Source organism: Thunnus albacares, chromosome 7, assembly GCF_914725855.1.
Source record: "Thunnus albacares chromosome 7, fThuAlb1.1, whole genome shotgun sequence".
NCBI lineage: Eukaryota > Metazoa > Chordata > Actinopteri > Scombriformes > Scombridae > Thunnus > Thunnus albacares.
In genome coordinates, this window is record NC_058112.1 from 31,655,285 (window position 1) to 31,680,997 (window position 25,713).

The 25,713-nt window shown below is 38.4% G+C and overlaps 2 protein-coding genes across 2 annotated transcripts; one reads left to right on the plus strand and one right to left on the minus strand.

Moving 5' to 3' along the window:
* Window positions 1-1,548: 1,548 nt before the first annotated feature.
* Window positions 1,549-7,508, minus strand: si:ch211-218c6.8 (apoptosis facilitator Bcl-2-like protein 14). The gene is made up of 7 exons (XM_044355960.1): window positions 6,566-7,508; window positions 4,916-5,141; window positions 4,554-4,592; window positions 4,286-4,384; window positions 3,233-3,291; window positions 2,613-2,933; window positions 1,549-1,608 (listed from the first exon to the last, which is right to left on the minus strand). Exons 2-7 carry the CDS (start codon window positions 5,130-5,132, stop codon window positions 1,576-1,578), a joined length of 768 nt encoding a protein of 255 aa, XP_044211895.1. The 5' UTR covers window positions 5,133-5,141; window positions 6,566-7,508; the 3' UTR covers window positions 1,549-1,575.
* A 31-nt stretch (window positions 7,509-7,539) lies between these two features.
* Window positions 7,540-12,452, plus strand: LOC122985353 (P2Y purinoceptor 3-like). Its single transcript, XM_044355936.1, has 2 exons — window positions 7,540-9,086; window positions 10,376-12,452. Exon 2 carries the CDS (start codon window positions 10,389-10,391, stop codon window positions 11,382-11,384), a length of 996 nt encoding a protein of 331 aa, XP_044211871.1. The 5' UTR covers window positions 7,540-9,086; window positions 10,376-10,388; the 3' UTR covers window positions 11,385-12,452.
* The last annotated feature ends 13,261 nt before the right edge of the window (window positions 12,453-25,713 follow it).

A 25,713-nucleotide genomic window follows, 5' to 3' on the forward strand; every position in this document is an offset into this window, starting at 1 on the left:
GTTCAAACAAGAGTTCAACCAGTCTCTTAAACCAGCGTCACAGTTACATCACATCGAATAGAGAACAAACGTTGACTCCATAGTTTGGAAACAACATTTATAACATATATAATATATACAAGAAACACAAATGAACCACTATTTAAATCTAAGTTAAGGAGCTAATTAATACATTATGTCAACGAGGGTCCTCACAACGACAGAAAGACATCCTGTGTGTGTGTGTGTGTGTGTGTGTTTGTGTGTGTGTGTGTGTGTGTGTGTGTGTGTGTGTGTGTGTGTGTGTGTGTGTGTGTGTGTGTGTGTGTGCAGGGATTCGCCTCCTTTTGGGGAAAGAAAACAAGTCCTCTTAATGTGAACCATTAAAGGGAGAAATATTCTGCACATTTCCAGCTCTATATTTATATTCTGGGGCTCAACTGGAATATCTTTGATTTACAACGATTTAAAATAAACAGATTCACTGAGACAATAACGAATCTGTTATCAAATCTTTTATCTCCTCTTTATTTCTCTGTCAGACTTTATCCAGTTATTTTAGTTTTTAATGCTGTTGTAGCTGCTCAGCGGTGGGTTTTTGATATTTTTATGGTATCAGTATATTAAAGGAGCTGTCAGTCAGTTTATGTGATAAAACCATCACATTTCAAGGTTTTCTCATTGTGTATTTTTCTTTGTAAAGAAAAATCAATGCTGGTGTAAACTGGTGCAGTCGACGTGTTACTCTGAGCTTGTTTATGTCAGTGTACCTGCTCAGATGTGTGGGAGGAAGAGAGAGTCTTTCTTCAAGCAGCCACAGCGAGGAGTCAGATATTTTCTGATTAAAAGATGTTTCTCTGCTTATTCAAGAGGCTTCGTCGTCCCTCTGAATCACTGCTACAGACCTGAATCTGACATTTGACTCTGTTTAGTCTTCGGCGTCTAACGTGTGACACAGAGTTACCTTCCCTCACCTCAGCGGGAAGTCAAAGGCTATAAGCCAACAGCCTTCATTAGCACCCGTGTTTATCTCACTTCTCCTGCATCTTATTCTGCCGCTGAAGCTGTGAGGAAATGAGGAAACTCTTATCGATCAGCTGACAGTCAGTTTTAACAACACTGGATCAGTTATTCTGATCCTCAGAGCAGAAATAAACACATTGAAGCGTCCTTCATGATGGTGGACCACAATGATTTCAGGTTCGAGTGAGTAGCAACAACAAATAAGGTCATTGGCACGTAACCCAGGCAACAAGTTTTCATGTGACTTCAACCTGTAAACAGAGGTTTAAATACCTGAAACTTCCCACCAGTCAGCAGAACTGGAAATGAGAAATGTCTTCAAGATAAAAACAGGAAGTCCTTAACAGATTAACTAATTACTATTATTAAGGATGAGGTCAGATTTATGACGAGTTAAGACAAACAATACTTACATACATGTACATGAAGATGCAAACTAACTGTAAAAAAAAAAAATCAGATCTGATTCAAAGGTAAAAAACTGAAATGTTTCAGACGTTCACAGCATCATCGTGACCTCCGTCTCTGGAGTGAACGAAGGTTTTACTCTCAGGAGTCGCAAATCTTTGCAGCTCAGTCGACGTTTTCAACATCGAACACTCCCTCCTGGACGGGACAGAGAACAAAACATCCGGATTATTTTACCTTTAAACACAAGAACCAAGTGTAGATTTCAGCATCTTCATTCAAACGGACACTTTATTTCATTCGGATGACTGAGGTCTAAAAGTCATTTAAATATACTGAGTGTAGAAATACGGAAATGACTCCGTGTGAACGTTTTAAACCGTCCTGCAGTTCACTCCTGTTCAGTCTGACCATAAAACGCCGACTTATTGCTGATTCTTTTCTCTCTTTTTTCCTTTTTCTCTATGTATGTAACATCTATCTTTGTGTTTCTCTTATACAGGTCTGATTGAAGCTGAAGATAAGGTCTATTCTATGTTTTATTGCTCATTATATGATGATTTAAAGGCTACACTGTTTAGTAAAATAATTTCTGGATGAATGATTATAAAAAAAACTTGAGCTGTGTTTCAGGAAGTGAATCTTTTGAGTGGCTGATTTTATTTGTAGAGCAGCAACAGAAGACAAAGTTCATAGTTTGCAACATAATGTAAGAAGTTTTGTTCTTGTTTATGTTTGACAAATGTTTCATCACTGCAGCTGTATTTCATTCTGTCCATGTGTGCAGGACCGCTGCTGACCATTTGGAGGCCTTAAGCATAACTGGTCATGGGGGACTTGAGTCGGTCAAAGGTCAAAGAAGCTGACATACAAATAAAAAAAGTCTACTTTGGGGGCCCCCGTCTGGTACTTGAGGCCCCACGCGCTCTGCGTACCCTGCGTATGTGGAGCGGCGGCACTGCATGTGGGCGTGTGCATGTGGGCGTGTGCATGTGGGCGTGTGCGTGACATACTAACTAACTAACTGTACATGTATATACTGCAGGTGTCCATGTTTATATACAGTACATATATATTGTACAAATATATAAATGTATTGTACCTGGGCATGCATTGGAGTAGAAAATAATAAAAATGAACAGAGTATCAGGACATGACCTCGGCGTCCTCACTAGTCTTTAACCCGTCTACGGTCTGCTCACCCAGCCTCCGTGCTGCTGCAGCCAGGCGTTGTGGTGCTGCTGGATGTATCGGTCTGCAAAGCTCAGCACTCTCCTCTTGGGGACTAAGTCCATGGCCGACAGTCTGCTGGTCACCTCGAAGGCCCAGGCGATCTTCTGCTGCTGGATCCTCCTGTCAGACGCCGCCTCCGCTTCCGCCTCCACCGCCGACGCCTCCACCGCCGCCGCCGCCGCCGCCTGGCCCTCCTGTCCCACCAGGCTCTGCATGCTGGAGGTCAGCCTCTCAAACATGTCGTAGTTCATCGTGCGGAGCTGCTGCTGGAGGGCCATGTTCTGCTTGATCTGACACGTCATGACAGAAAGGACAGGAAGCAGTGATGAGGTCCGTTTTATCCGTTTATATATTTCAATAAGTGTATTAGGGAGATTATTTTCATTATCAATTAATCTATTTATTATTTTCTTAATTTATCTGTTAACCGTTTGTTCTAAAAAATGTCAGAAGAGTCCCAGGTAACGTCTTTACTGTCATAAAGAACTAAAGAAACCGGAAAATATTCACATTTGCTTAAAAATTAGTAATAATTAAATGATTAATCAATTATCAAAATGATTGATTGTTACTTTATTACATCACACACCTTCTTATTGATGTCATCTCCGAATGTTTTCATCAGCTCCACCATTTTCTGAATGATTTCTGCAGGAAAACAAGAAACTGATTAAAAACTCAGACTGTGTCATGACGTGTAAAATACAGTTAAAACTGATGCATCTTTCCACTGCAGAGAGCTCGTTAACCAGAGAACAAACTAACTTTTTATTTCAGCCGTTGCAGAATTAATATTAATTAGCTACAGCTGATCAATCTGTCTCTCATTTTAACCAGAGACAGTTAGCTAAACATGAGAAGCTGCTACCTGTATGTTTTCTATTGATCTTTGCTAATAAAAAAACAGTGAGGAGACATAAAAGCTTTGATGAAGAGATATTATTTATTTTACAGGTCCCTTCGTTTTATACTGATTTCCTGGACATTTTCTGAGTAATTTGCTGGTTGATAACTGTTGATCTTTGGGACATTTTTACAGAGAAGATGCTACAATTTGGTACAAATTATACGGAAAAACAGAAAAAAGTGTTTAGTTGTTCCCACTCATTATGTTTTGGATTCATATGTAGTCGTTAATTTGAAAAAATCTTAATAATGTAGACTTTTGACAACTCTTTGACAGAAAATACTCGTACACTTATGTGTCAAACGATATATTAGCACATTATTTTTTTTCCCAATAATTTCCTTAAAAGTATCTGCAGTGTAACTGTTAATTCTTAGGACATTTGTTGTTGTGCAATTTCAAAGTTGTGCAATTTGGTGGCGTTTTGAAGGAACAACCTGATATGTAGTTTGACACAAAAAAACTACACACTGAAAACTTACCAACTAAACCAACTTAACATTTTCTTCTGTTTTTTCTTATCATTTGTACCAAATTGCACCAGCTTCTCTGTAAAATGTCCTAACAATTAACTTTTAAATACCTGATGATTAATCAAGGAAATTAGTATAAAATTAAAGGACCTGCAGCAAGAGATTTGTTAGTGTTGGACTGGAACCAGCTATGAGGACCGATTCTTATTTAAAACTAATTTGTATCTAAGAATATCAGTTTATCACCAAGTGGGACGCTCACCATCATGGTCTTCCACATCCACCTCAGGGATCGGTGCTGAGTCAGCGATCTGCACCAGCCGGTCCGCCACTGTCGTCCGCGTTGTGTCCGCAAATTCATCTGAGAACACATTAAACCCTCTGTTTTCCTCAAATATTACAATAGGAACTCTATAACATAGAGTAAATGTGAGTACTAATACCAAGTGTTTTGATATGAAATTATCCATGTGGAAAAACTCAACTAGTCACTAAACAAATACAACATAAATGTTCACGTGTTCACTTACCACTTTGCAGCACTAGTCTCTGAGGCTGGAAAGTTGGCTCTGTGTGGTCAGCAGAAACAATATAAATGTTTTGGACACATTGATCAAAGTAGAACATCGTTATCATCATAACGTGCACCACTTCGTTACTGATGAGAGTTCATCCAAACAGACAGACAGATACTTGCAATTTGGTTTTACAGAAGAACCAAAGTACAAACTTTGACTGTTTAAATCTTCTGTATATACTGCTCTGTAATACACCAACAAACATCAATAAAGAAGATCTATCACACTACACTGATATTTTTGAATTATAACCCTAATTATATACTTTCTATATTCTATAATGTTAAAAAAAAAGAATAAAAACTGCTGTTTACCTGTCCGGCCTGACCTGAATTCCGTCTCTCTGCTTAGGCCTACATGATCTGTTTCTATGTACATGTGATAAGCGCTGCTGGGTAGGAATCCCCCCCCCCTTAACCTCCGCTGTGACCTCTGCTGTGACCTCTGCTGTGACCTCCTGGAGCAGTACTCCTCGAGCAGCAGCATCACATCACTCTTCTCCATGTCTCCCGCAGCCAACCTCCACGCCATTTTCAACAGCTGGAACACAGAAATGACACCATGAAGCTGCTTTTACTCAAAAAGTCAAGTCAACCAAGATGCTTTACAGAGAAATATAAATATAATTAAACAATTAAAACTGAAATAAATAGATGACTGTAAAACTAAAACAACTGTATCTTTATATTTGTAACGTCAATTTTATGATTTCAGTTTGAGTCACTTGGTCGCCTCTTTAGTTTGTAGTTTTAACACGTTTCTACAACCCACTGAAGGTTACCCAGAAATCCACTCAGATCAGATTAATCGTTTGTAATAATCCAAATAAATGTATTCCAAAGGTCTAAATTAACAACCCAAAAAGGCTGCATCACCAGCAAGGCAACCTCCATCCTTCAATAACTGCTGAATAATGAGCTTTTTACATCTGACCTCTACATTACAACACCAGGAGGCGCTCTTTACCAATAATGACATAGTAATGCAACCACAGTATACTAACAACTAACCGCAAAAACAAACACAACTAACTTTAACTGTAATTTACAGAAAAAATATTTCACAAGATTCAAGATTTGACACAATGGATAATATAACAAGCTTTTAAAATACAACACATTGTTAAAGATGAAACCAGTGGTTTCCAACCTTTTTGGCTTTTGACGTCTTACAAAAAGCAGTGTGTAGTCGGGGTCACATTTCACATGTCTATGAGTTGTTAACAGCTCCACCAAATAGTGATTTTTCCCTCTAAACTTCTCACATGCTTTCATTTCAATAAATGTTCAAATGATCCAATATTTCAGCAAAAATCAAAGATTAGAGAAAAAGTCCAAAAACTGAAAACAGATTTGTGTATCAGAACTTTGTTTTTTCTTCTTTCCTCTCCCATTAATCATCTCACCACCCCTCAGATTTATCTGCTGACCCTTTGGAGGGCCCCAACCCCTAGGTTGGGAACCACTGGACTAAACTAGCTAACTGTATATAAAGTAGTGTAAACTAGCTCCACCTCCAGCAGCTACAACAGTAACATGCTGCTCTAACACTGATGCTTCACTATTAATAATCTAATGATGTCATATATAATAATATATCAGTCAGAGGGACCAAACCACTACTTTTACTGCAATACTTTAACTACATCAAGCTCATAATACTTATGTACTTTTATTTAAGTAGGATCTTTAATGCAGGACTTTTACTTGTAATGGAGTATTTTTACTTTGCTGTATTAGTACTTTTACTTAAGTAAACGCCATGTGTGTTACAAGCTGAAACTTATCTGAAACATTAATTACTTTCACTTTACTCTGTGTCAATGAAACTGATTGTTGCGTTAAACTGAACCGCTGAATGTCACGTCTGCAGTCTGATAACTAACTAACAGCTCAATAACTGTCAGCAGCACCGTTCAAATCATTTCCAGAGTGTTAAAAACGATATTTTTAGGTTGCACTTACGTTGAGTGTTTGTCGCAGCAGCTGTTTCCTGAACTCACAGTTATATCTGAGACAGACGCGGAAGTACGGCTCGTAAATAAAACCAAACCCAAAGTCGATAGCGGCCGTTTAATCTGCAGTTCATTAACTGACGGTTACTGCAACAAAGGTTCTGCTTCCTGGGTTAAAAAGGAGAAAGTGTTTACCGCTCAGATAAGAGGTGTCCAGGGGCGGATTTACTGATTAAGGGCCCGCGGGACAATGCGAGCACAAAATAAACTTTCACCTCAACATTAGCACCAAATAAAATAAGTAAATAATGCAATTAAAATAAATCCATTTACACAAACATATGGTTTCATTTCCAAAGTGCCCATTTTCTGTTAGAGGTAGATTATGTCCATCTTTGCTGTCTGAACATCAACTTGTATTATTCTGACTTACTGAATGCAAACCTCATTTGGAAACTTTTGGGAATTGTTTATAGTGTAATTTTTGTTGGCAAGTGAGATTTGGCCATCTTCCATCTAAATGCACTCCTGAATCCTTGCTGAATGCATGCTGTGATGATGCAAGCAACCACAACGGTCTGTTGATTTGGTCATTACATGCGGAAAAGTTGCGGTAATTTAACAAAATTGCAAGCTCTCACAAATATTGTGGAGATTTCTTGAATTTGTGTTAATTATTGCAATCACAAAATTGCGATCTCCTGGAGGGACTGATATGGGCTGTATTTCTGTCATTAAGCCCTACCTGTTCTTTAAACTGTGCTAACACCAACATATAGACAGGTTTCTGAGTGACATCATGAGATTTACAGGACCTACTAATGTCACTTGTTGTTGTTTTCATGCTAATGTTACTTTATTGTTGTCATACTAGTGTCACTTTATTGTTGTCATGCTAACATTACTTTGTTGTCATGCTAACGTTACTTTATTGTTTTCATGCTAACATTACTTTGTTTTCATGCTGTCACTTTATTGTTTTCATGCTGTCACTTTATTGTTTTCATGCTAATGTTACTTTATTGTTGTCATACTAACATTACTTTGTTGTCATGCTAACGTTACTTTATTGTTTTCATGCTAATGTTACTTTATTGTTGTCATACTAACATTACTTTGTTGTCATGCTAACGTTACTTTATTGTTTTCATGCTAACATTACTTTATTGTTTTCATTTTAACGTTACTTTGTTTTCTTGCCGACGTTGCTTTATTGTTTCCACGCTAACATTACTTTGTTGTCATGCTAACATTACTTTGTTGTCATGCTAACGTTACTTTGTTTTCATGCTAACGTTACTTTATTGTTTTCATTTTAATGTCACTTGATTGTTTTCATGCTACCATTACTTGTTTTAATGCTTCTGCAATTTCAACCCCTGCTGCTGATTGATGGTTTGGGACACTTACAGTTCATTTCACACCTGTAGGGCTAACTTTATGTAGTCTATGTAAGCACTATCACTGCTGCTTGTTACTTAACTGTCCGACAGATGTCTGTCTCAGGTGTGTGGCAAAAAGAAAAAGTTTCATAAATGCTTAAGTGTCATACAAATTCAAAACAGTAATTTTCCTGGTTTCCAGCAAGTTGCTTTATTTCTAAATACTGAAAATGTCTATATATAAGCTATTGGCTACGTATCTTCTGCACTCCTGCTGCACGAACATCCTAGATTGTAAACAGAAACCCATCTATAGACCTATTTGGGAACCAACATGATGAGAGAAAAATAAAATCATCAGAAGAGCAAAACCCCATAAAAGCTTATCAATGTGCTGTTGTAATGTTAGCTACAAGTAGATGCTGCTGTTCTCTTTCAGACCTGTTTTTAGCTGATATTTATTTACATTTTGGCAAATTAGCTCCATTAAAAGTGTTGAATTAGCTATTACTAGCTCCTGTTCGCAATGTACCCACGGATGTACAGACAACTCTCACTGGCTTACTGAAGGAAACTTAAAAATGTGCTGTTTCTTAGGCAAGTTCTGAAGCCTCTTTTTGCTCTAATTTCTAAGTGAGAGCTGAAGGACAAGAGGAGCAGCAAGTTCACTGAAAAACAGTGGACTGGACTGGATTAAAACAGTCCACATCGACAAACAGGCATGCAGCCTGAATGGGGCTTTAAAGCATCTTTACTAATACCGAGTTTGACTGCACATCAAATAGGCCATGAGGACAAAATTTGATCCGTTAATGCCTTGCTGAAGTGTTTTAAAGCAAATCTCTGCACCTTGTACCTTAGCTGCTCCGGATAAAAACATCAGGTAAACACAGTATGTAAATATAATGTCAGAAAATGTCAGCCGCTCCCTCACAAGTGCAGCTTTTCCAGAGACATTTGCATGCTGGAGAATGTTTCACAATCAGAAAACAAAGAGTTCGCCTCCACCCACAAACAAATGGACCACCACTCTATGCAAAGTTCATCCGGGAGGGTCTCGTCGTCTCTCTTTTTCAAGTGTAAAGGATGAGGAGGAGTAACAGAGAGACTCTTCACAGCACAGAACAGACATCCATCTTCCTGCTGAAGGTCAGTTCGTGCTCAGGTTTCTGCAATTTGTCTCAATAAACAGATCAAACAGACTGAGAGTCGACTAGATGAAATACTAAAGTTTATGGGGATATGAGAAGCTGCATTTCTGTCTGTAATTGAAGACACATTCTGGATTTTGATGGTAAATCTGCCACCACGTCGTGTCATGACAGATTGGAACATTAAATTGGAGATTGACAGGTTAGCAACAGTAACAACTGACCTTAGGGGAAGGTCAGTTGTTGAGAGTCAGAGAAGTAGATCTGGGAGTCATCTGCATAGAAATGAAAACTGAGATGATTTTTATACTGTAAATTGCGATTTATCTGCTTTAACTACATATAATAATGAGATGTTTAGTTTCGAAACCACGTGTGTTGTTTACAGGGGCTTTAGAAATATCACCCGAGCTCCAAATATGCTAAAAAAAGTTCTGCATGTATGTGTTGATGTCTTTAACTGCATAGTGCGGAGCCCAGGAGCTGTCACGGCAACTCTGTCTCCTAGAAATTACGTTCATATACGATTAATATGTTTTGTTAGAAACGTAATGTAATTAAGTTTTCTCTCAACATAATAAGAAAATGTTTTTAATTAATGTATTTGGCAAGTTGCAAAAATGTTGATGGTGGACGTGTCTGAAATGTTTTTTTTATACTAAAATATCTGATCTTGCAGTACAATATCTGCCAGTAGAAACAACAGCAATATTAAACTATTTATGGTTGTGTTTAGACACTGGCAGCAGGTTAGAGAAAGATCATGGACTTGGTTCAATACAGAAAAAGTCTACAGTGACTTGAAGCAGGTGTGTTTATTAATATTCAAGCCACACCACCACCTTTAACCTTAACCAAAGTGCTGTTATTGTTTAAAGAGTGCTGCATCTTGCACCTATCTATGTTGGATTTAATATAGTTTGATTTGGCCTTAGATCTGTGATATACTTCAGGTTTTGGTTGTTGAACACAATCTTGTGTTATCTTCGAGATCCCTTAAACATATGCTACAGAATAACAGACTCACAGTGAAAACTTTGACGATACTGCAGATCATCCAGTTCATAAAAATGTAGCTTCTGGAGAACTTCATAAATGTTTTGTTCATCGTCTTCTTCGAACTAATGTCTGACTGAATGCGCCACACCAAAGACATTCGATGAGGGAAAAATATATAATATAATATTACTGGAAATCAAGAGAATGAATTACCAAATCATTAATTATTATTGTGCCCTATGGAGAAACTTAATAGTGAATAAATTAATAACTCCCTCTTCTTTCTAGGAGACTCATCACGATGGGAAACCAAAGCACAACATCAGTGATATCGTCCAACAATGCGAGCAACATCAGCATCAGCGGCAATGATACTCTCGGTGGAGGCCAGGCACCATTTGGCATCCACACTTTTTGGTCCTTTGTTTTCTCTATGGCCAGTGTCACAGAGGTGATGAGTCACTGTCACTTACAAAGTGGCAGAATGGGCTGGTTCGGAATCAAGATCTTCTTGCTGGTGAGCGCCCTGCCGGCTAACGCAGGTCTGATGTGGATGCTGATGAGCGGGAAGGGAGCGATGACAGCGTCTGAGGTTCTGGGCGTCAACGTCTCCGTCATGGACATCCTCTACTGCCTCGGCCTGCCTCTGGACATTTACACAACCGTACATAAGAGCTCTGAGACGACCCACTCTGTCAACGAAGCCCTCTTCGCTCTGAATATCTTTGGCTGCCCGCTGCTGTTGACCTTCATGTGTTTGGAGCGTCACATGGCGGCAGCTCGCCCCGTCGCCTACATGAAACTCGGGAGGCGGGAATACCGTGTCATCATGTGTGCTTGTGCCTGGATCCTCACCGTGGCCGTGGCGCTGATAGGATATTTTGTTGGCGTGCTCACCATCGCTCTGTACCTGTCCGTCATTATCTCTGTGCTGTTCCTGGTCATGCTGCTGTGTCTGCTGGGTATCGTGCGAGTGTTGTGTCAGAGCGGGCCGGGCGAGGGTTCAGGCGCCAACGTGCCGCTGAAGAGACAAGCTCTGAAGAACATTGTGGCTGTGATGGTGCCGTCAGTGGTGGCGTATTCTCCTCTGATAGCTCTGGTTCCATTCATGGCGCTGAATGTGTCCAAACATACGGAGAACATCAGCCCTGAGCAGTGCAACATCCTGCAGTTCCTGCTGGCATTCCCAAACTTCGGCCTGTACATCGGCCCGATGTTCTACCTGTCCCGCTTCAGACAGGTGAGCTGCTGGAGGAAAGAGAGGCAAACACCAAACTCCAAAACACAGGCAGAGTAGAAATAATTGAGATCATAACCTCCGAAATATAATATTATATAATGCTTTGCTTATTTAATTCAATCATATTATGTAGTCATTTTAAAGGAATTGATCAACATTTTGAAGTACACTTGAGAGTGACATGAGAAGATCAATGTGTGTGATCAGTACAAAGTTGGAGTTAGCTTAGCATAAAAACTGGAGACAGCAACTCACTGTTTAATCTGTACATAATCAGTGGTTAGCCTAGCTTAGCATGCCACTCTGGAGGCAGGTGGAAACAGGTAGCCTGGCTTAGTGCAAAGTGAAAAAACGCCTGCCAACATCTTTATAGATCATTCATGCATCTTGTTGACTTGTAAAAGTACAGATATTTATACTCATTTTTTATTAAAAAATAAATAAATAAATAAATAAAATAAAAATATGCAAAATGGCCCCAGAAGATAGATCTAATTTGAACAACTTATACTGTTGGTAGTCTAATCTATGACAATGCATATTTTATAAAGTGATGTGTTTTACGTATGAAGTAGAAATATCTAAAAATTGTACTATACTTGAGTACTTAGTTACTTTCCACTACTGGTATTTGACAGATTAATAATAGATACCAGTAAATTTTACAGCACCTTAATCTCTCTTAAACCAGAAACTGTCTTATATGTGTTTATGTACGAGTAAAATAGATAACATACATCAGGCTAGCTGTTTCCCTCTGCCTCCAGTCTTTATGCTAAGCTAGGCTAACCATATCCTGACTGTGAGAGAGAGAAATAAAGTGTAACAGTCACTGGACCTCAGACAAAGATGGAGAGAAGTCACGACGAGCTGAGAACCGATCACTTTAGAGATATTATACATAGAATATTATACATAGATAACAATATTCATAATATATACATAACTATACAATATGTATTATTTATAAATGATAGATATGGACAACAAACAGAAGTAGGTGTGATATGACGATGAGGCTCATAGTAGAGTTTCAAAAACAGAAATTTTCTTTTTTTCACCATGAAGTTTGTACAGAAAAACTTTATTTAACATCTTAACAACCTACAATATAAATAACCTCAATGTAATGTAAATGTACCTTTGTTTGTGTTTGTGTACAAATTAAAATAAAATTAATTATAACTGAACTTTAACAGATTTTATTTTATGAGCCTTTTTTTTAATTCATCCCTTAATTTTTTTTTTGTGTTTTATTTCTGAGTCAGGAGGCGACGGACCTGGAAAATTGTTTTACATGTAATTCAGGAAAAAAATGCGTCATCTCCGACCTGCTCAGCTCACAAAACCAAACATGCAAATATTTCCTCTGTAAGACACAAAGTGGGCGTCATGTTTCAGGCTGAGCTGAAGTCAGATGAGAAAAGCTGCAACAAAACAAACTGAGGTTTAACTGTGGCGAAGAAAAAAACTGATTATTTTATTACCTAATAAATGTTTGGTTATTCAAACTTCTGTAGCGGTTTATTTTACAGGTACTTCTTTATACTAATGTCCTGGAAATGTAAATGTTTTTCAGTAACTTGCAGAACAGTTTGGTGCAATTTGGTTTTAAGTTGGTTTGGTTGGTAAGTACCCAAAATATATATCTGGGTTCATATGTGGTCCTTAATTGCAAAAAAATCTTAATAAAAATAGATTCTTAAAGGATTTGGCTGGTGATTTATATTTTTTCTAATAGTCAACAAATCTCATGTTTGGATCCAAACCAACAATGAACTGATCTACTAACAGGTATTGTGTGTGTATCCAAAGCCTGATATATCTGATTCCTCTGTGCCGTAGACCTCCGTTGTTGTCCAGAAACTGTTAGAAACACGTCAACGAGACAACGCTGCACTGGGTGACATGTTCCTTCACCCTGAAGAATGTAATTACTGTAGTTTGTTTAGAAGTGTCTACAAACAGCACTGCACTGGCTTTATCTGTACTATCTGTCAGTTAAAGAACTGTTAAATACCTGCCAATTACACAGAAACTTCCTCCCAGTGAGTGTCTTTTCATAAATTCTCTTCAGTTTCAACACTGGCTGACTTAACAACACGTTTATTTAGACATTTCTACATGAATAAAACATCTCTTTTCCTCAGATCTCATCTTAAGTCAAGTCAAATATTTCTTTGACCTCCACGCGTCCGTCCTCCATCACCGTCTCCTGCAGCTGGGGTCGACACAGCGCCGTCCACAGTCGCTGCTTCAGCTCCAGCGTCCGTGCGACGTAGTCCTTCAGACGAGACAACGTCAGACTTTAACGTTCTCTGCTGCAGGAGCAGTGACGGCAGAAACACTCAGAATGACAACAGAACTGTGTCATAGGAAACTTTTTTCAGCCAGAATAGATATTTGTGGGCGATATAGCAGGAAGTAAGTGCAGAACCACCACGTAGCATGGTCCCAACACACTTCACAGTTAAAAAGAACAACATAAGGTAATCAATTAACAACAATAACAATTAAAAGTGGAACAACCACATTAAAAACATCAATGTTTAATAGATCTTAAAAGGCGATGGGCCCGGCTAAGCTTTAGGGGAGGCTGTAATGTAGTGAATAAAGGTCAGTTTTCAGTCTTGATTTAAAGATTTCTACTGAACATGCTTCTTTAACATGTAATGGAAGTCCGTTCCAGAGATATGAGGCACGGCAGGAAAAATGCTCTGAAGCCAACTGGGTTTTTTTTGTTAACTGAAGGAACGACCAGCGTTGAGAGAGCGCAGAGGGCGTGCTGGTGTATATGGAGTAATTAGCTCTGATAGGTAAGGTGGTGCAAGTCCATGCAAGGCCTTATAAGTTAAAAGAGGAACCTTAAAATCAGCTCTAGCTTGCACCGGTAACCAGTGAAGAGAGGCCAGAGTGGGTGTGATATGGTCAAATTTTCTGTTTTTTGTCAAGAATCCTGGAAGGCCAGAAAAAAGGACATGACCATAATCAAGTCTGGAAGATACAAATGCATGGATTAAACTTTCAGTGTCACACAGTGATAGAATAGGTCTGATTTTGGCAATGTCACTAAGATGGAAGAATGCTGTCTTGGTAATAGTCTTGATATGAGACAGGAATATGAGACGAGAATCAAAAATCACTCCGAGGTTTTCGACGGTCGAGCTCTCAGAGATATTGATATATCAATATTGACACTCAGGTTCTCATGCTGATGCACATGTTTTGCTGGTCTAACAACTAATAACTAACAATGGGGTAAAAACAAGGAATAAAAAGAAAAATAGGGCTGCAACTAATGATTACTCTCGGTATCAATTAACTGGTTGATTATTAATTAATCGATGAGTTGTTTAGTCTATAAAATGTCAGATATTTGTTGAAAACAGTCCACAACCCAAAGATATTGAGTTTATTATCATAGAGGACTAAAGAAACCAGAAAACATTCACATTTTAGGAGCTGTAACCAGAGAATTGCGAAACGATTTCAATTTTCAAAACGATTAATTGATTATCAAAATTGTTGGTGATTAATTTTCTGACCAATCGACCAATCAATTAATGGACTAACTGTTGAAGATCTAAAGAGAAAAATTACGTTAATTAAAGCTGATACAGGCAACTGTTCACATTGATTTTAACAATAAATAATATATGAAATGAAATATATGAAAGGGTTGCAGTTTTAAAGGTACAGTTTGACATTTTGTGAAATCTGAGAGTTTGATTCCGCTCTCCTGTCTGTACTGGAAACAAACAGCCAGTTAGCTTAGCTTAGCATAAAGACTGGAAACAGGGGGAAACAGCTAGCCTGGCGAAAGTAGCAAAATCCACCTACCAGACGAAAGAATTCAAACTATTTTGATAATCGACTAGTTGTTTGTCATTTTCCAGGTTCTCAGGTTGGAATTTGCTGCTTTTCTTGGTCGTACATGATAATAAGCTGAATATTTTTGGACTGTTGCTCAGACAAAGCAACACATTTATTGATGTATTGTGCTCCGTGATAATGTGAGGGGCATTTTTCACCAAAAGATGAATCGGTCAATCGGGGAAATAAGCAGCAGCCTGACATTTTTACCTTAAATGCTGATATATTTTATATTTTTAAGTCTGACTACCTTGTAATCCTTCTATAAGTTGGTGTTTTTACAGTACAGAGCAGGTATGCTGACTGAAAAGTTGTGTTTTGTGGCTTTCAGCAGAGTAAATGTGGTTAAAAATAAAAGGCTTACAGCGTTTCCACATGAGGACAGAGCAGAGAGGACGGACGGCTCCAACACAGAGTTGTAGATGGCTCTGTAGCGCTCCACGCTCAGGCCGTGGATCAGCAGAGGCTGTTGGTCGTTTGAGGTCGTTTCTGGTTCTTCGTTCACATCCAGTCTCTGCTTTTTCCTCAGCTGTGCTGAACAGCCGGGACACGTCCTCCGTTTAACCTGCCGCACAGGTTTGAACCTGCTCGTCTGACATTGTGATGTCCCTTCCTGTTCAGTGGAGAAGCAGAAGCAGAACATGCTGGTGAATGAATGAACTACTCTATAAAAAAACAAACAAAAAAACCCCAAAAACAAACAAAGTCTACACATGCAGCCAAACATGACCACACGTGTGCTGACAAATGACATCTTAGCACACCACACTGCTGCTGCTGCTTCATTTAAACATCAGCTGAAAACACATCTGTTTAAACTGGCTTTCAGTATCATACTAGTTTCATTGTTATTTACATACTGCACTGATAATTCATTCTTAGTGGTGGTGTGGAGTTAGAAAGAAGTGAGATTACCAGACCTCTGTAGTAACTAAGTACATTTACTCAAGTACTGTACTTGTACTTTACTTGAGTATTTCCATGTGATGTTACTTTCTACTTCTACTCCACTACATTTATGTGATGAAGATTTGACACAATGGATAATATAACAAGCTTTTAAAATACAACACATTGTTAAAGATGAAACCAGTGGTTTCCAACCTTTTTGGCTTTTGACGTCTTACAAAAAGCAGTGTGTAGTCGGGGTCACATTTCACATGTCTATGAGTTGTTAACAGCTCCACCAAATAGTGATTTTTCCCTCTAAACTTCTCACATGCTTTCATTTCAATAAATGTTCAAATGATCCAATATTTCAGCAGAAATCAAAGATGAGAGAAAAAGTCCAAAAACTGAAAACAGATTTGTGTATCAGAACTTTGTTTTTTCTTCTTTCCTCTCCCATTAATCATCTCACCACCCCTCAGATTTATCTGCTGACCCTTTGGAGGGGCCCCGACCCCTAGGTTGGGAACCACTGGACTAAACTAGCTAACTGTATATAAAGTAGTGTAAACTAGCTCCACCTCCAGCAGCTACAACAGTAACATGCTGCTCTAACACTGATGCTTCACTATTAATAATCTAATGATGTCATATATAATAATATATCAGTCAGAGGGACCAAACCACTACTTTTACTGCAATACTTTAACTACATCAAGCTCATAATACTTATGTACTTTTACTGCAATACTTTAACTACATCAAGCTCATAATACTTATGTACTTTTACTGCAATACTTGAACTACATCAAGCTCATAATACTCATAATTTTTATCTCTAAAATCACCTGAGAACAAGACTAAGTCTGTGCAACCATGTTAGCGGCTCTCTCTTGTTTCCTGTCTACATCTGTCTGCTATCCATTAAATACCTATATAAAAAAAAATCTATAAAAAGTAAATTAAATAAAGTGTGGCTTAAATGGTGAGATGTATGATGTTTCTGACCTGCGGCGGCTCACTGGCAGCTGCTGGCTGCAGGTCACAGGAAGCTGCAGCAGGTTGGACTTTGCTGTCGTTCTGTTTCTGTGGAGGGAAATTATATTCAGGTGTGTTTCAGCTGCTATTTATCCTGCTCGTCTTCGTACAGTGAGTCACAACGATGAGCCACCGTCTCACCATGAGCGTGCAGCATGCAACATCACGAACCACCACAGTGAGAACTCTCTAACATTAATATTAAAAAATAACAATAAAAGGTGTTGCTAATTTTTTCCCACCGTATTAACATACACGAGAGAGGCAAAATATTAGGAACACTTTTCAATATAATGCACTCCAGTACACCAAAACCACCCACTACGACCTCGATAATAAACATGAAATAGAATTATCACCTTTCTGACAATGTCAACAAAAACTGAACATATATAAGCTTTGTAAAAGTAGAATTCATGGCAGAGCTGCTGTATTAGATTGGATCAGATTGAGCAGGTATTCCTAATAAAGTGCTCTGTGAGTGTGTGATTACATACTGTACACACACACTCATACATACACAATATCACACCTATATGTCTGTGCAGTCACACACAACACACGTACATCATCTGTTTTATCTGTCTTCTTGTTTTTATCCTGATTCTGTTTGTTTTTTGGGTTTTTTTTGATAGTTTGAACGTTTTTTTTTTATAGTTTTGGGCTGCAAATTAGCTTCAGCTAGACGTTGTAGACGTAGAGTTTCTGTATGGTTCCTGTTAAATAAACTAATAAAAATAAATTAATAAAATACTGTTAAGCTTTAAGCCTACAAATAATCATTGTTGAAGTTTGAGCACATGTTGTTTAACTTATGCTAAATATTTTAGTTGACTGTCTTTGTTGTTTTTAAATCAAAACATATTCTGACTTTAACTCAGGTCAGACTAGTTACCTCTTGTACCTTATTATATATTATATTTAAAATAAAATAAACGTATATTTCCCTACTTTTTAACATCAATTTATAATCTATATGTTATCATGTTTACTTCACGAGTGCACTATGTTGTTATTTCTTAAATTTCAGACTAACTCAGACAGTTCCTCCCTGAACACAGCTGCTTAACTTTTAGTGAAATATATTTTTATTATCGTTTTATTAGAAAGTCGACCAGAGAAATCACTTCAGTGTTGTGTTGAACAGTTAATTAAAGACTGAAGGACATGTTGTCTCAGATGATACAGACACAAGAACTAACAGACAATCAAAGCATATAATGATATTTAGCTTAAATCACTTTGACATCACAAAATCTCCATTTCCATGTTGGTTTGTGGTTTATACAGATCCCAAGCACAATTTCACGCGTTCGTTATCGCAAGTTAGAAGATTTTTGCTCAAATTATAACATTATTTTTCTTACCTTCTCCATTTTCTATCACTGCCTGTGAAAATGTGGCTGCTTGTGTTTGACTGATTTTATTTTTTGAAAAAACACAACAACAAATAAAAACATTCCTCACTGAATGTTCTAGAGAAGCCTGGAAGTAAAAGTTGTGTGCAGACTTCAGAACAAAGATTCAGGATTTCTGAGGACATGAGACAAAACTCACAAACACAACAATCATCTAAACAGCTAAATTAACACAGAAAAGCAGGCAGCAACATCCTTTTAATGGAGTTCATTGTTGTGACAGAGAGCAGAGCGGCGCAGGATCTCTGAAAGTAACAATGCACCGTATCATTTAATCAATACTCTATTGTCAGGAGGTGCCCGCACTCTTTCATCCTCCTCAGGACACGGCGGTGAAATATGAGGCAGAGAAGAGTCTCCAATAATGTCTGTATTCTCCTCGGCAGCCACAATGAGGCAGAGAGAAAAACAGGTGAATTAGGCTTTCAGTTGGATCAATAAGTGCCACCGCAGAGGAGCTGGCTATCTGTTATCTCTGCCCTGTGGCCATCAGATGCCATTGTCCTGGATTTAATGAACTCTATAGTCTTGAGTGTCAATGTGTGAGTCCTCCACACACACACACACACACACACACACACAGAGTCACTGATGGAGATGCACCAGCAGGGGGCGATCACGCACAGAGCACTGCACCCAATGACATGTGTCCAAAAGTATGTGGACGCCCCGATTTAACATTACAGTCAAATTTATTCCATCAGGATAAACCGTTGCTTCGTTTTAGAGAAACTCATTAACAGAAAAACAAAAAGAAAAGCACAACAATTCAGATTTAACAAGCTGGAAAAGCTCTATTCTCTTTTTTTCTGTCATAATTTGATTTTGTTGATGAATAAACAAGTAAAACATTCAACAACTGCTTAACTGCATATTGAAAACTTTAACAAACTCCTGCAAATTTACATCAGTACTGACATTTTGTTTTGATGTTAGCATTTATTGATTATTATCTTTTTTAAATAAATATTTTTTATTTGTTTTTAGCGGTGAAGTAAGACAAACAACAGGTGATAAAACAGGAATAGACATAACATAACGAGTATACAACAACAATATACAACAGTCCTGAAACAAACAGAGAGTAAAGCTGACATTGTGTAGAGGCAGAGTGGATGTGCATTTACTGTCATTTCTTTATATGTGTGTGTGGTCGGTATAATAATAATAATTTGCATAACAACAGAAAGAGATGTTTATGTATTATTATCATGCTGTATAAACACTCAACAAGCATTTTTTTTATTAGCAACACCTGTGCAATCTAATGCGATCCAATAAAACAGCTGTGACGTAAATTCTACTTTATGCAGCTTAAACATTTTCTGTTTTTGTTGACGTTGTCAGAAAGGTGATAATTCCACTTTATGTTAATTATTGAGGTTGTAGTAGGCGGTGTAGTACAGTACTGGAATACAATATTTTGCCCCCCTTTGTGTATGTTAATCAGGTGGACAAAATATTAGGATACTTTTTAATGTGTTACACACCACCTCCCACTACGACCTCGATAATAAACCTCAGGTAGAATTACCAACCAATCAATCAGTCATTTATTAATGAAAGCGCGACCGGATTGGTGGAATTTGCTTTCGGTACAGCCTGGAGAGTAAGTTCATTTCAACAGTTATCAATAAAATCAAAAAGATAGATATCAGCATCATATTAAAAACTCACGACCAGCACAACAGATAATATTCACCGATTACCACAAGACAGAAACCACAGATGCCACGAACTTGCTCAGAGTCAGCGACAAAAGAAAGGGAATCACACATGACGAAGCCTCTAAAACGACATGTGTTGTCAACTTGAGAGATAATATAATAATATCAGTCAGCTAAATCAGTCAGGAATGCAAATTTGTGGACGAGTGAAGTATGTGATACGTGCAAATGAAACAAAATCTGGCTGGCGGGAGGCCTGGAAGGAAGAGAAGAGAGAAGAGAGGTTAAGAAAGAAGACACCTAAATAGGCTGGAGGCCCTAAACTACCACCGGGTACAGATAGTTCACTGACGTCCTCTCCCACCCCGCCCACTGGCGCCTGAGCCAAGAACAAAGCAAAAGGCAGAGAGAGAGACACAGACAACATTCACAAGACTGACCCACAGGTTTTAAGTGCAGGTACACATGTCAGGGTCAGTGAAAAGAGTTCAGAGTCCTTATTTGCAGGATGATTTGGTGGGCAGAGACCTGTAGTGCCTCCTAGAGGGTGTCAGCTGGAAGAGGTTTTTTTTGCTATTTTGATTGTGTGTTTGTGATAGAGTGATTCAACTGATTGGAGTCACCAGTAATCTTGGACGGTTTATTGACCGCGTGCAGCAGTTTTTACGCGTGTGTGACTGTCCGTAACAGACTGTTATGGATGACTGAGTATGCTCTCAGTGATGGCGGTGTAAAACTGAAAGAGGTTTTGTTTTACTTTGATTTTTTTTTGAGCTGTCTTAGGAAAAAAAAAACAGTCTTTGCTGGGCTTTTCTGATAATGTAGTCTGTATTGATGTTCCATTTGAGTGTGTTTCCTGATGTGTGTGCCAAGAAAGTTGAATGAATCAGTGATGGTTGTGGGTTCTCCAGAGATGTGAATGGGGGGGGGGGGGGGGGGGGGGGGGGTTGGGGGAGTGAGGGTTGTGCCTGAAGTCTATAATGAGTTCTTGTGTTTTAGATGTATTGAGCTGGAGGTTGTCACCAAGGCACCAAGTGACTGTTCAGGCTTCCTGCTCACCGTATCCGTCTTTGTTGTTGACGCTTATGAGTCCAGTTATGGTGGTGTCGTCTGCATATTTAAGAAGGGAGACTTTAGCTGTGGTGGGATGTGAAGTGGTTTGTGTAGAGGGGGGAACAGCCAGAATGACAGGAAACCTGGGGGGGGGGGGGGCTCCAATGCTGAGGGTCAGAGGTCAAAATGAAGGCTATTCATCTTAAACCAGTCAGTTAATCCAGTGGCTTACACAGGGGTCAATATTCATGTCCAGCTGTTTATTGAAGAGATTGTCCGGGTCTAACGTATTGAAGGATGAGCTGAAGTTGATGAATAGGATGCAGGCTTAGGGTGACTCTAATTGTTGTAGTGTCTGGTAGAGGGCTAAGTTAACAGCAACAGCAACAAAAACTGTAAATGTATAAACCTTGTAAAAGTAGAATTTATGGCACTGGATTACATTTGATTGCACAAGTGTTCCTAATAAAGTGCTCGGTGAGTGTATGATCTGGAAACTTGACTATTGTTAAAACAGAAAAGGGACAAACACAAACCTTTTGCCTACAGTATGAATGTATCCCTCCACTGGAACTAAAGATGATAACCCATAAAGACACATAAAACAGCCACAGACCAAAAAATACACACAAATAAACAGACAGGCTTTTGTCCATACAGTATATATAATGCGTGTTTCTAGTGCACATGGTGTGAAACATATATGAAAAAATATACAGCTTAAAACTAAGATCCTCCTCATCCCAGTTTGTAGATGATGTGGTAACTCAACACCGCTCTGTTTACAGTTTCTGAGAAAGGGCGTGCAGGTTTGGGCTCGCAGCAGCAGGAGAAACAAACAGAAGCCAGTAGAGTTGATGACCTTCTTCAGAGGGCATGAGCAGGTTGTTCCACTTCTTTCTGAGAACATTTGCACCAATGTGGAAAGCTCAAAATCACACCTTTTTCTGTAAATCTTTGTCAGGCTTAGTGTGAAAAAAGCCTCAACAGAAACAGCTACACACCAAAATGTCAGTCTAAGCATTGTTTAGTTTGAATTTCACCCTGCTGTATCTTAGACAATAAACTGATAGTGAAGCCAAGAAACGTGTTGCACAACATGTTCCAGGACTTAATCCAGGACATAATAAAGTTTGTCATGTTAGTCACCACCAGTGTGCAGTTTTCAGCTAATGTTCCAGTCAGAGGGTAGATACATGACAGAGAACAATGAAGTCTTATTTTCAGCCACAGAAAGCCGTGAGTAAACACTGTAATGTAAGATAACAACAGCAAACAAGCTGCAACAACATGAAGAAGAAATCAATACAACAGCCAACATGCTGCTGATAGTCAGTCAAGCCAGCCAGGTACTGAATAACAAGGTCACCTGCAGTACGGTACAGTACAATACAATACAGTGCTGTAGAGTGCAGTACAGTACAGTACAGAACAGTACATTACAACACAGTATAATACAATACAATACAATACAGTGCTGTAGAGTACAGTACAGTACAGTACAGTACAGTACAGTATAGTACAGGACAGTAGAGGACAGTACATTACAATACAATACAATACAATACAATACAATACAATTTAGTACAGTACAGTACTGTACAGCACAGTACAATACCATACAAAACAACACAACACAGAGCAGCATAGTACAGTACAGTACAATACAATACAGTACAATACAGTGCAGGACAGTACAGGACAGTAGAGGACAGTACATTACAACACAGTACAATACAATACAAAACAACACAATACAGTGCAGCATAATACAGTACAGTACAGTACAATACAATAAAATACAATACAGTACAGTACAGTACAGTACAGTATAGTACAGTACAGGAAAGTAGAGGACAGTACATTACAGCACAGTACATTACAGTACAATACAATACAGTACAGTGCAGCATAGTACAGTACAATACAATACAATACAATACAATACAGTACAGTACAATACAATACAGTACAGTACAGTATAGTATAGCACAGTGCAGGACAGTACAGGACAGTAGAGGACAGTACATTACAACACAGTACAGTACAATACAAAACAACACAATACAGTGCAGCATAATACAGTACAGTACAGTACAATACAATACAATGAAATACAATACAGTACAGTACAGTACAGTACAGTATAGTACAGTACAGTACAGGACAGTAGAGGACAGTACATTACAGCACAGTACATTACAGTACAATACAATACAGTACAGTGCAGCATAGTACAGTACAGTACAGTACAGTACAGTGCCGGACAGTAGAGGACAGTAGAGGACAGTAGAGGACAGTACATTACAGCACAGTATGGTACAGTGTCTGATTGTACATACAGTAAAACAATGCATGTTGGTAGAGTATTTAATGTAGTTAAAAATCTAAAACAGTAAACACCATTTATCTTCATGCTTGGCAGTTAGAAAACAAACTGTAAGCAAATCTTCTAGCAGAACTGAGTTTCTGTCTTTGAATGGAAATATGATTAAAAACAAGAAGCACAGAAATCATGTTATTTTTGTTTTTTAATCATCTTCACACATTAATTTTTCAAATTTTTATAAACTTTGGAAAAACCATTTTGAAGTATTTCCCCCCCAAAGTGATTAATATTTATCCACATGAATCTCATAATTGTGTTAGCAAAATGTTTTTAAAGTATTTTTATTTACAATAAACAAAACCAACGATGAAAATGTCAATAAAGAAGAAGAAAGAAGAAAGTAAGATGGACATGTGCAAATGGCAGCTTAAACACAGACATGGATTTAATTGACATTAATTGATCTTCTCCCTTCTTATCCTGCAGGCTAATTAAATTCTTCCACACCAAACCAGTCTTTTGTAATATCACACACGCTGGAGTTTATTTTTCTCTAAATTATCATCACTCAACATTTAATATTAGGAAATCTGCAAGTTCATGAATTCATATCAGTGTTTTTTTTTTTAAAGTATTTTTCATTTCATAAGAGCCGCTGGGAGTCTCTGAATCTTCTGTTTCGGGTTTTATTATCATACTGCTGGTGATGTTTCAGTCTTCTCTCCGCTCCGCTGCACAGATCTGAGACGCTGCGAACATCCACCTGCCGCCCGCCTGCATGCTCTCCTCCCCGGCTTTCTGAAGCTGTGAGCGGCGCCGCTGCAGCGGTGTCGGCGGCACGGAGGTCCCCGGGGACCGCCGGTAAACAGCAAGAAATAGAAACAGGAGGGAGGAGCACTCACAAACACACACACACACACATACACACACACACACACACACACACACACACACACACACACACACAAACACACACACACACACACACACATACACACACACACACACACACACACACACACTGCTGCTTCGTGCGTATTGAGTCAAGTCAGCCACAATGAGAGAAGACGTTTCCGGTCACTAGTTAGTTTTCCTTTGATAGAAATAAAATAAAGATAAGAATGTATTTTTAATAGAATTCAATTTATACAAAGATTATTTAAAACTAACGAGTAACTATGTTGACATGTTATTCCAGTATTAGTCTGTTATGACTATGGAAGCAGAAGAAGTAGTAACATATCTAACACTATACTGCATTGTATTAAAGGACCAATGTGTAAGATTTAGGCGGCTCCATCGGCAGGAATGGAATATAATATTCATAAGTATATAGTACATAATCACCTGAAACTTTCTTTTCACTATAATTCCATCAATAAGTAACACAGTGACAGAAACTGTCCTATCTATGTGGGGAGAAAAGTCAATGTGCAGTAATACCTGCAAAATATATGAAGTCTTGTCATAATCTGAGAGAAATAAACTCTGTAGTAAATGTTTCTATGTGATTACATCTGTAAAAATGCCTTTTATTATATTGTATTTAATATTATTGTTTATATTTACATATTATTGTATAATTATTAATCATCTGTCAATGTTTATAATTTTCTGTACTGCTTTGGCAATGTAGATTTCTGATCTGTCATGCCAATAAAGCTTATTTGAATTGAATTGAATTGAATTGACAGAATGTATGGCTATTTTGGTCATCCGTTTCATACGCTTTCTGTAATAAAACATCTAAAAGCAAAAATCTTAATTTGTGTCAGTTTAAGGGTCCTTGACTTGAAAACGTTTGAGAATCACTACCTTAGAATGAGCCCTTTATATCTACAGAGGGAGCAGGTCCCCTTCCACAGAGACTGCCATGTTTCTACAGTAGCCCAGAACGGACAAACCAAACACTGGCTCTAGAGAGGGACTTTTGCATTTTTTGTGAGTTTCACAGCCACCATATTCTCCTACATGCTTGGAAGGGAGGGTTAGGGGAGGGGAGAGGTATTCATTTGATTGCAATCTCTAACATCACTGCTAGATGCCACTAAATCCTAAACACTGGTCCTTTAAAACAACAGGTGTACTTCAAAACACGTGAGTCAGACACTTTCAGTGCG